The following is a 13,131-nucleotide window of genomic DNA, read 5'->3' on the forward strand; positions in this document are numbered from 1 at the left end:
AATAGTATTTTTTCTGTAACTGCAAATTCTGATAATAAAAATTATCAGAGATCATACTACCTTCAGGTGTTTTTCACTTCTTGAAAAAAAATTTAGATTAAATTGGAATAATTATGACTTTCTCATAGTTTAACTAACTGATTATAATAATTAAATTTTATTACATTTATATATCCTCTGTTTAATTATTTCAGCAGTTTTTTGTCAATTATAGATTCCAATAACACGCAGTGAAACTGTACTCAACATTGTTTAAGTCTGTTTAACTATGGGAACTAGATTATTAAATGAGGCTTCAGCTATTGAAATTTTATTCTTATTTCACATCCTTCAATTTTCAGGATGCTACTCCTTGAGACAGTCCAGGATTTATAAAACCATTAGTTGTAAAGGGATGTAATTTATTACCTTATCTAAAATCTTTTAATGTAATTTTCTGTAAGTTATTTCTGGGTTAAGAGTTACAACTGAGTTATTGATTGCTTCCCTTTTCATGTGATATTTGAAAGATCAAGGCTAAACTGTACAAGCTATTTTAACACCATCAATTGCTTATTTCTATTACCTGCCTTGGTTAGTACTTCAATTCTAATTTACAAGACATCCTGGATCCTGGTATGAGCCATAAAATAGCTACTATACTATTACTATTCTTAATAAGTAAGGGATGCAGCTATCTACTTTCCCTGGTTAATAAAGCTGTAATATCCTCTTCAATTTTGTGTGTGTGTGTGTGTGTGTGTGTGTATATGTATATATGTATGTATATATGTATATATGTATCTATGTATATGTGTATGTATATATTGACAGTGCTGTATAAGTAACTGAAATTCTAATTAAATGTAATTGGATGAAGAAGTTAAGATGTAAATTTTTGAATTTATAACTAATGTTATTATTGTTATTAAACTATATTATTTAATTTTGTTTCCTGAATTATGTGTATTTTTAATTATGTGTACATGTTTATCTGTAATCTTGTATTTATGCAAAGACACTAATAAGACAAAGATAATAATATAATTGTGTAACATAATTAAAACACCAGTATTACTCTTATTTTTATGAACTAATAATTATATGAGCTATGATTATGAACCAATGACTAATAATTATTATGAACTAATGATTAAATTTTGTATTTTTAATTTATATTGAAATTTTTAATTTATATTTAATGTATATTGATTTTTTTTTTTTTTTATGTACTATTGTGTAACACACAAACACTATAGTTAGCTGTCCTATTACACAAAAAATAACAAATAAATAAATTATTATTATTATTATTGCAAGAACTTTGGTGGGCACCACTTACTCAAATAATGGCAATACATTTTTTAAATAATAAAAGTTAACATTTATCGGTTAAAAACTATACACACCAAATATGATTTCTGTCACGATCAATTAAAATATTTTAATTTCATTGAATTGCACTAATTCACTTTAATTTATAATATGAAAACAATTTCATATTCACCAATAAAACATAAAAAAATACTAGTATAGCAGTAGGGTAAGTGCTCAGAAATTATTTATTAAAATATACTATGAATTCTTTAATGCAAACCTGAAACCAAATCGTGGAATTGAATCCTGTTATAATCATTTTGCAACACCTATAACATCTGAAGGAGCAACATTTTCAAAATAAAAGTATGTGAACTAATTTAAACGAAAATGACTGAAGCCGTGCTTAATAAACCAGTTCCTGTTCAATCTGCTGTAACGACACACCGAATCAAATTCTATAACAATTTTTTTTTAAAAACTTATCATCACTGACTGTCCTAGGCAAGAATATAGCAAAGTTCCACTTCAATAATCTTAAAAAATGTAGTAATGTAAATTGCAGTTCTTTTTGATCGGGTAACTGTATACTATGATACTATTTTTTTTGGAATGTCTTAGTCGATATCTAAACAAAAAAAAAATCATAACTGTATTACCTGTACAGCATGTCTTCCTCCAGATTTTGGTGTGTAACTGCATGTATATGTACCATCTCTGTTGTCCCTCAATTTCATATCAACATTAGTGCTCTTAGCGTCCAAAACCTGTAATTTTAAATAAAACTAATGAATACATTAGAAGCGATACAATAAATATTTTTGTATTCAATTATTAACTTATGACCGGTTACAAAATCTAAGTAAAATTTTACATGTTGGTGAAAATGAGAATTTTAATTATACATCAGGTTTCTTTCAGTTTAAGTTACCATGAAATAGCTAAATGTGCACCATAACTAGTACCTGATATGAGGTAACTGACACAACCAGTCTCAAAGAAGTAATGAGTTTTCTGTACAAGACACAGTATAGAAATTTAGGAAGGATTTACCTTTGCTTTGTTTAACATCGAAATACTGGAATCCACTGAAATATGTGTGACATTCAATCATACAAGTGATACCTTTAATCTGTTTATCTCATTACATTACACTTTGAGAAAACTACACCGATGGTGATCTTATACAAAACATAAAATAGGAGCAATATTTTTTGCACAACAATAAAATAGGACAGATATGAATATATTTAATACATTAAAAACTGTATAACTTAATTTTAACAGCTTCACTTAAATTATTTAAAGGGAGTTATATGAAATTAATGCATCCGCTATATTCTCATGGATCTAAAATGCATTGCAGTTCCTATATAAAATCTAATTTTATAAAAATAACGCCGCCATATTGGTTAATCAAGCTAATGTAAAATGCATTATTTTTTTAATAAATAAAGAGTAATAAAGTTATTACTTACTTTAAATAACGTCCTAAATTGTGTTCAACAGTTATTTTTCTAGAATATTCCATAAAAAAAGTTCATCATTATAAACCCACGTACATACACCAAAACGTTAACGACGAAAGTGAAATTGAGACCGGTAGATGGCATCATAAATACTTTAAAAGAAATTATTAATAATTTTACATATAAGAAATTTAATAATAATAAAAAAAAATTATATAGCTTGAAACACAAACGTTTTGCCACTGTTTGTTCAAAAAATATTTATGATAGTTAATAAATAAACAGAATAAAATTGTTTCTAAATCTTATTAAGAGATTGAAAAATTTATATACATTTTTAATTATGATGTGTTTACAACAAATTATTCCTCGAATTAAGATTATTTTAAGTCAGCTAAAAATGTTTAATATCAAACAAAAACAAGATCGATAAGTAATAATGTATTAGTTGTCAGCTAATTAAAAATATCGTTGAATTTAGCTTGGGCATAATTATAACAATTATTTACTAGCACAGTAAAAGTAAGAATCTGTAAATTTTTTGATTTATTAATCATGAGGTTTAATAAATTTTTGAATTTCACTCATTAAATTGCCGTTCAATAAATCTTAATAAAAACAAACTTGGTTTTGTTTTTCTAGGTTAAAAAATTTAATCACTATCTTCCGTACAACTTAATCTTGAATTCTTAATATTTAAAAATGCATTCACAAAATATACAAATTATTATAGTTAATTTTTCCTAAAGAGAGAGTGTGTGTGTGTGTGTGTGTGTGTGTGTGTGTGTGTGTGTGTGTGTGTGTGTGTGTGTGTGTGTGTGTGTGTGTGTTATACTTTTAAAACTGAGTAATAAAAAGTCCTATTCTATATCGTAGCAGAATTGAAACTGTAAAACGGTTAAAAGTTAAACCTTCAACACGCAGCAATTCTTCCCTCTTCCCTCTTCCCTCTCCATGTCTAACCGATGTATCCTTTTTCTCCTCTGCGTTCATTGCACGTATATCTTATATATAACACTTTTTGCCCTTGAAAATTAACTAAGCATTTTTTTCAGTACCTCCACAATGTGGAAATCGGTAAAGAAAATACCTCCTGTTTAAATAATATACCTCAATGTTATATTAATGTTTTTTTCTAAGAGTAAAACGTTCTGATATTTTATCCGAGGCTACTCTTCCATTTAAAACAAAAAAAAGCTACTTTAACACATTTAAATTAATCTATAAAATTTAAAATAAACTGTAACCGATCTTATATCATGCGGTCTAATTTTACGATTCAGCGATACGGTCTTCTTATAATGAAAAAAAGGAATTCTAATAAAATTGATTCGATCGTCTAATTTATTTGTTTCAGACAAAATAAAAATAAGATAAAAATAGAAGCAGAAATGATATCGCTACAGATAGAAATAATTACGTGAGGCTAAGATATGAAATTTTTGTCCGATTTATTAAAAAATATTTTTTTTAAAACTATTTTTAAAATAATACAGAATTGACCGAACTGTTTTGAATCAAGTTCGGACAAAATACAGACGGAAATTTAAACACGGTTGAAAAAATAAAGCACGATAATATTTTGAACAAACTGTTATTTTAGTAGAAGAAGTTTCTTTTATACGCATCGAATGTAAGGGCAACTAATGCTAAAACTGCTAGAAAATCTTTCTAAATGGAAATAATTGTTTCTCGATAAGGAAAACTAATCGAAGATAATTTCCCAATTTCGTATTACTGATAATAACCGAAACCTTATCGACCAGTGATTCCCAAACGGTATGCTGCGGCCTCTTCATAGGGGCGCTTCGAAATATTGTAAAACCTCCATTACAAAGATGCTTAACAAATGTTAATGCGATTCGCCTATCCGAACCTGAGATAAATGTTTGATATAAGAATAACAAAACGGTGGACAGGAGCGAGAACGAAGGAGAAAGTGTCTCCTTCGTTCGAAGGAGCAAATTGAAATTAATTTTTATCGCAGAATTCTTCAATTCTACGATGAATCGTATTCATTTAAAAAGGATAGTTTAATTTATCATAAAGAAATGAATTTGTTATTTTGATTATATTTTTTGAGTTGACAAATGGAAATCCTACTCATACTTCAGCAATATTTCCACTGTTCTGTCTTAAACGAACGAGTTGAGTTACTTATAATCTAATTAGATTTGATAAGATAGGAAGTAGTGGGGCTACTGCTGTCCATAGATATTACCTCCTATCCATAGATAGATAGATTCATCTATTTTGTAGAGGAAATTCCTCTGGTAATCCTGAGAAAAGTTTTTTTTATAACTTATGTGAACGGAAAATTATTTAGTCTAAATAAACGATTTGAAGGGTTGTAGAGTGATTTAATGTGATTCTTTTATTTAAAGGATTTTGCGCAAAACTCGTTTATTAATTTGTTTTACATATCATTTCTATTTCTTCTAATGACTGTACGCAAAATATCTTATAAACTAATATTACTTATTAAGAGTAATATTTACGAATGTAATGATGTTTAATAATTAGACAATCCATTTGGCGATCGTAATAAACATTTTGAATCGGTATATCGATATATAAAATATATATTCGTCTTTTGTGAAGACAGGAAAATATTTCATTTCTCATTCTATAATTCCTAGTAAGCCTGAAAAAAGGATTTCTTATTGAATTTTTTTTTGTATTTGTTCGTACAAGAATTATGTATATAAGATAATACGTACTGTAAAGTAAAACTCTTTATAATTACACTGTCGCTTGCTAAACAAAAAAGAAATTTCAGTTAAAACTGGCAGTGTAGTCAAAACAAAAATACAGACGCTATTATATGTAATGTTTTCAAGGTCAATAGCATATAAAAAAAACTATATAACAAATTACTTGTACGTGACCACTGTTCATACTTATTTGATACTAGCAGAAGCGGCAATGCTTTTATAGAGAGAGAGAGAGAGAGATATTGATAGAGAGAGAGTTTAAATGAACGCAATTGAAAATTTGATAAAACAAATTAAAAAACTGAACTTGACAAATTTTACCTTTCACTTATTCTCCTTCCCCTTTTCCCTTTCCAACTTTTTCCTTTCACCGTTTTCCCTCACCCCTCTCCCAGTTTCCTTGTATAACGTTAAGTCAATGCCCCTCCCATTATTTGATGTCATACCTTATCGGACCTTCCTCTTCCTGTTTATTTGTTATTATTCACAGTATTTATCTTTTAATTTTATTATAATATAAAAATATATACCGTATTTATTCGAGTACCCCGCGCCACGATTTTCCGGACCGAAAAGCTAAAAAAAAAATCGAGTACATACCGGTATTTTAAAGTGCAATAGATGATAAAAAAATACGAAAATATTCAGAAAGTAAAGCGTTTAATTCGTTCATTTAAATTACAATATTAATATTACATTCATAATTAATTACCGTAAGTACTAGTTTAGTTCAGAATCAGTAGGCCAGTAAAACGAAAAGAAAGTACCACGATGAAAAAGATAATTCAATTCGCTTTTTAATATGGGGTTTTATTTTTAATTAATCACCGTCTGCAAAGATATAACATTGCTATTGTAATTATGTAATGTTAATGGCGTAAAATAATTAAATATAAAATGAAATCTATTAATTTTCATTACGCGTTTTCATTTGACGATGAAAAAATATAATTGACAACATTTTGTCGTCGATGTCTATCTTTTTACTAGTTGGAGGGTTTTAAATAACATGTAAATCAATACCGGATAAAAAAAGACAAATAAAAATGATTTGTTATTAAAATTTTAAACAATTTTTTTTTTCAATAGACTTTTCTGTTCCACACCTATATTAAAATTGTACAATTTGAACATTCCTCAAATAGCACATTTTAATAGGTTAATATTAAACCGGTGGGTAATATTTAGGAAAAAGGGTAAGTTACGTCAGACTTCAAAAAGAGTGTTGTAGTCACGATACCGAAGAAAGGAGGAGCAGATAAATGTGAAGAACACAGAACAATTAGCTTAACTAGCCGCGCATCAAAAATCTTAACTAGAATTCTGTACAGAAGAATTCAGAAGAGAATGGAAGAAGTGTTAGGAGAAGACCAATTTGGTTTCAGAAAAATTATAGGGACAAGGGAAGCGATTTTAGGCCTCAGATTAATAGTAGAAGGAAGATTAAAGAAAAACAAACCGACATACTTGGAAAACATAGTTAAAAGAAGAGATAGACTTATAGGCCACATTAAGGCTTGCTGGAATAGTCGTTTTAAAATTGGAGGGAAAGGTAGATGGGAAAAATTGTGCAGGCAGGCGACGTTTGGAATATGTAAAAGAAATTGAAACGACTGGCAATAAATAGAGAATCTTGGAGAGCTGCATCGAACCAGTCAAATGACTAAAGACAAAAAAAAAGATATTAAAAGTAAAAATATAAAATAATAAATAAATAAATAAATAAAGTATAAAATATTAAAAGTAAAATCGGTTTCATATATTAAATTGAGGGATATTAGAAGGAATACAGAAGTGCGGATCTATATAAAATTTAAATTATACCACTCCTTCGGTCACATGTCGGAGTAATAGTGCGTCTCAGCCATTTATTCGGAGGTCCCGGGTTTGAATCCCGGCCAGATAGTCTACAAAATTTCCGTTTTATATTCCCACGCAGAAGTTTCTATCTTATATGGTGAATTAATCATAAAAAATCTGATGCGGACACTACATGACTTCCTTGTTCGCCTATTGAATTACATATACACAGTTATTTAAATGAAAAGTACGTAAAATTTTATTTCATTAATAACTTTTGAAAGGTTTTCTTTTTTTTTTATTTTATTGTTATTACTGAATTATTATTTATCGTAATTTTATTTACAATCAGACGTTAATAATTATTAACAAATCAATTTAAAAAAAATGATAAAAAAAAGGAGACGAAGTCGGATTCGTACCGAATTTAATTATTTCATTAATTAAAATTTAATTTTTCTATAACTCTGGAACCGATGAAAATAAGTACCACTTATCATATATCATCGAAAAGCTATCGATGAGGACTTTTTACTGCAGTTAAGAAAAAGTCCAAAATCCAAATTTTATTGATCTTGCGTTTTTTGAACGCTTTTGGTCCAGTCGATTGCAATCAAAAGAGGAGGTAGACAACTAGACGTTACGACAGTCCTAAATCCAAAACTTCAACATCCTACAGCTAATCGTTTTTGAGTTATTCGAGATACATACGTACGTACAGACGTCACGCCGAAACTAGTCAAAATGAATATTTCCGTTGAAATATGAAAACCGAAATTTGTTCTGATCGTTATACTTCCTTTACTTCGTACAAGGAGTAAAAATTAGAAGGACACCTATGTATCACGATAAAAAATGATTCTGATCAAACTACTTTAATTTTGCAACCGACAGGTCTAAAAAGGCGAATAAATAAAAAATTAAAGCTTGAATAATCTTCTTGACCGTATACTTCAGATTTAAAAAAATAATCAAATTAAAAAAAAGATCGGCGAGAAAAAACATTTAAAAAAATTTTAAAGTATTTCTCCGCGTTTGATCGAGCCCATAGGGGAAATAAAGTTTATCAGCGACTGCAATAACCCACCGGGTTGGTCTAGCGGTGAACGCGTCTTCCCAAATCAGCTGATTTGGAAATCGAGAGTTCTAGCGTTCAAATCCTACTAAAGTAAGTTATTTTTACACGGATTTGGATACCGGATCGTAGATACCGGTGTTCTTTGGTGGTCGGGTTTCAATTAACACATCTCAGGAACGGTCGAACTGAGACTGTAAAAGGACTACATACACTTCATGTACACTCATACATATCATCCTCATTCATCCTCTGAAGTATTATCTGAAAAGTAGTTACCGGAGGCTAAACAGGAAAAAGAAAGAAGTGGAACTGCAATAAAATAGTTTAAATCTTAAAATTTTATATTTAATTTCTTTTTTTCGATTTTGCTAAACGGAAATGTTCCATTTTAAAGGTAAAAGGCCACTTTTGTCTTTAACGCTGTATATCTCCCTATCTAAGCAACGTAGCGATAAAATAAATAAAAAAAGGGTTTTCATCTAGACGATTTAGCTTTAATGATAAATTGTGAAGTCTTTAATGTAGCGTCACAGTTTTTGGCTATTCTTCATTTTGTGCCGAGGCATTGAAATCTATTGAAAGACTGTGACCGGACCGAGTATCATCCGCTCTCAGCTTAACCTAAGATATGCAATGTTTAAAAATAATAATTGCAATTGCCGTTTAGAAAAAAAGCATCTTAAAAACAGTAATTGTAATTATTGTTTTTAACAGATGGTAAATTTAAAAATTTTAGGAGGCTCTCTAGTAACACCGGAACGGCCAGCAAAGCGGTTCCTGACCGTCTTGTTATATTTTTTTTATGTGCGATAACACTTGCATCATAATTTTTCATCCTAGTAATATATTTATATAGCTTCGTTTCCTTCCCGTAAAGATTTTATTACAATCTATTTTTTTTTTATTTTAATGGATTTATTTTTAATAAGTTAAATAAGAATCTTTTTTTTTTTTTTAAATTACTTTACAAAACAGATAAACTTTATCGTAATATTTAAAAAAAAAAAATTATAAATATTAAGGGAGATTAATTATTATTTTAAATAAAATGTAATAAATATAAAATAATCGACAAATCTTGATTTAATTTAATTATATCGAACGTCTATATAAGAAATGTCTTTATAAGAAAACGTCTATATTAACGTGTTACTCGCACAGCAATACTCATACGTACGCACACACACATGTTTACGGTTGTATTTGAATTGTACAACGCTTGACCAGTACTGTCTGACGGTAGCCAATCAGATAGAAGGAAGCCACCTGCGTGTGTTAAAAACCCCGTCCCTCTCTCCCCCTCGTCGCATTAGTTAGACTGACAGAAGTTTTTACTTATGCCTCATCCCAAAAAAATTAAATAAAAAAAGATTTACCTCTAAAATTCCTCTTAGCAAAAGTCCTCTGTCAACGTATAAACTATACAATTTTATAAATTATGTTATGGTATTATTTTATCATTAACTCTTGAAATATTTATTTTTCATTTATTTATTTTTTTTTTAAATCTAACACAAATGAAGTATTACAATAAATAAATATACCTTCAAAACTAGATACGGTGATACAGATGGGGTTGATGAAGCTTTCTATTATTTAATCAAATCTAATGTTCAATCTTGTGTAATGTCTTTATCAGTAATGCAAGATTTCGCACGCACACACACACCGCGAGCAAATGAAATCTGTTACTCCATAATTACAATTTTTGCTTTTTAATTTTTATTAAAATACCAGTAGACACGGCAATGCTTCGCTATTGCTATATATATATATATATATATATATATATATATATATATATATATATATATATATAGAGAGAGAGAGAGAGAGAGAGAGAGAGAGAGAAAGAGAGAGAGAGAGAGAGAGAGAGAGAGAGAGAGAGAGAGAGAGAATTTGATAGATTTGATACACAATTGAAAATTTGATAAAAAAATTAAAAATCTGAACTTCACAAATTTTACCTTTCACTTATTCTCCTTCCCCTTTTCCCTTTCCAACTTCTCCCTTTCGCTCTTCTCCATCATCGCTCACCCAGTTTCCTTTTTAGCCTTTCCCCTTTTCTCTTTCCACCTTTTCCCCGTTTTCCCGCGCGTAAATCAGTCCATTAGTTTTTTTATCTTTAGCGGACACACATACGAACATGCGTTTTATATATATATATATATATATATATATATATATATATATATATATAGAATAAAAAAGTCTATTTGAATATTTGTTTGTTTCGTAAATATGTCGACACCGGCCCCACCTAGCGGGTACAGTTTTTGCAAAAATATTTATTTTCACGTAACTAATATTCATATTCTGAATACGAACCAAATCGGTCCATAAATATAATTTTTCTAAATATCTCAACCCCGGCGCCAACTAGCGGGACCATTTTTTGCGGAGATAATTCTTTCCATTTAAGTAACACGTATTCTGAATACGAGGCAAATCGGACCATAAATACAATTTTTCAAAATATCTCGACCAAAGCGCTACCTAGCGGGTCCAAACTAATTCAGAAACCTTCCCTGGCATGCGTCCAACCGTTCCCTAAATTTTCATGCTATCGGATGAACGGTTTAGAAAGGCTTAAGAGACACACAGACAGACAAACATTCAATTATATATATATATATATATATATATATATATATATATATATACATATATAATTACTTACTTAATAAACTTCTTATCAAATGTTACAACCCTCAGTATCGATGAACTGAAGGCGAACGTTCGACAGAAATCAATGCCCTTGACAACAATGTGCAAAACGTTGCTGTCAAAGTTCTTGCGACACCTGACGCAAATTCAGGTGAGACAGTCAGTATCATCGCTTGGAACATTTTTTACAAATATAAAACATATATTACAAAAATATAGTATATATCCCCAACGACAAATGTTTTCCAGCGATTCATCTCAAAGCTACCTCCAAAAATTTTAATAAATAATAATTACCTCTAAAAGTTTTTTTCTCTATTTTCTTTTTATATGAGAGATTTTAATCATTATGTAATTATTTCAACGAATATTACGCTACTGGCTTTTTTCATCTACAATACTAACCGGTCACTACACCGAATACTTAGTACAGGATTCGAAACTTTTAATAATTTGAAGTATACGGGTTTCAAAAAAGTCGGTTTCCATGTTAAAAATGGTAGTTATAGTCGGTTACCTGTCCTCCGTACGGGTAAAAAAATATTTCCTACTATTTGAGATATTTCCATGCAAGAAACTTGCAAACTTATGGACGGAAGGGCAAGAAACGAAAAGGACCTAATCCGGTTGTTACCGTAAGTTAGTTAATCCCCCACAATTTTGAAACGGTGAAACATTCGTGATGACAGTAATCATATGGTCCTTCCAGGTTACGTAACATTTCAGAAAAGTCGGTTTAGTAGTTTTTTGCGTGAAAAACAGACTCTCAGAAACTACCAGATTTTTAAATACGGTATAATAGAATTTAAGTTAAACTCTAGAAGTTTGTTTAACAGAGTTATTCTACTTCAAACCTAAAAAAACGTGTTTTTCGTCACTGAACTTTTCTGTTCTACGCTGGATATATCGTGAAAATAAGGGATGATAATACTGTTTTTTTTTAAATTCTATTTTACAGGTCAACAAACATAAGAAACCATCAATTTTACCCCTTATATAACGCCTTAAAAATTTCAGTATGACTTATTTCACAGGGGAACTGAAATCCGAGCGAAATTTACGCTAGCCGTAACTTTACAAAGAAGCGTTTTCGGACATATGTTTGTACGTGAACTTTTTCCTTTATTTCAAGATCTAGAATCGGTTCCCAAATTATTTCCCTTTCTTCCTAAATCACCCTGTATTTACGATAAATAAAATAGAACTGATAGTTACCGTTTATTTAACGTTCCATTTCGGACAAACCTCAAATCAGGTGACTTTTTATTAATACAAAAGTGCACGTTAAAACAATCGCACGCGCGCGAATAGAAATTTGATATCGCATATCACTAAATATTTAAAATTAAATAAGTAAAACGAATGAAAATTGCAACAACGGGAAAAGAACTTCTCCCCCTGTTACGCTGAAAGACGTGGGTTGAATTCCCGCCTAGTTATGGTAAACGTATAACAAAACAATCAAAACGTAATTAATAGCTGAACCGACTTAAAAGTGAAAATAAAATTAATTACTCGATTTCCGTAGCTGAGCGGTAGCGTCTCGGCCTTTCATTCAGAGTACCGGGTTCTAATCCCGGCCAGATACGGTATTTTTCACACGCTACAAATTTCCATTTTCACGTTCCCGCAATAGAAGTTTCTTTGTAAGATTTTGCGGTGAATTATTTCATCGATCGAAAAAAATAAATAAATAAATGAAATATAAACATTTTATAGATAGATGGTAACAGTGGCGGATTGAGTCATCATGCTCGGCTATCAGGAAGTTGTTTGGCATAGTCTAATGTTTGACATAGCAGAACTGCGGTTCAAATTCAGTAAGTTAAATTAGTAAACAATAGCGAACCGTCTCTTTGTAATAGCGAAACCAAACGATCTGCTACTATGTACCTCATATTAAAGCGCAAACAAATCATCCAAATTTTGAACCGGCATCCGGGTTCAAAACTTTTTTCTTTTTTGAAAAGCAACTATCAATGGAATAGTATGATTTTTTCATACGTTCATAAGTACGAAATTTACTTCCCCTTCACCCTCAAAACACTTTATCTTTTCTTTTTTGGGATTCCTCAGACGTAAAACTTCGAGAAATTAAAAAAAAGAC

The 13,131-nt window shown here is 29.9% G+C and overlaps 1 protein-coding gene across 8 annotated transcripts in view; it reads right to left on the reverse strand.

The window, feature by feature from the left end:
* Positions 1 to 13,131, reverse strand: part of LOC142321339 (uncharacterized) — a 165,359-nt gene that overhangs the window by 109,345 nt on the left and 42,883 nt on the right. For 7 of the 8 annotated variants that reach the window (XR_012755602.1, XR_012755601.1, XR_012755604.1 and 4 more), the window contains exon 2: positions 1,956 to 2,063. Coding sequence is in view for 4 of the 8 variants with exons in the window: in XM_075359336.1 (XP_075215451.1) it covers positions 1,956 to 2,011 (56 nt within the window). In the remaining 4 variants the exon portion in view is untranslated. Of the gene's footprint in view, positions 1 to 1,955; positions 2,064 to 2,774; positions 2,843 to 13,131 lie in introns of those variants that run through there. The other variant, XM_075359337.1, reaches the window with a different exon arrangement.

Source organism: Lycorma delicatula, chromosome 3 (genome assembly GCF_047948215.1).
Source record: "Lycorma delicatula isolate Av1 chromosome 3, ASM4794821v1, whole genome shotgun sequence".
NCBI lineage: Eukaryota > Metazoa > Arthropoda > Insecta > Hemiptera > Fulgoridae > Lycorma > Lycorma delicatula.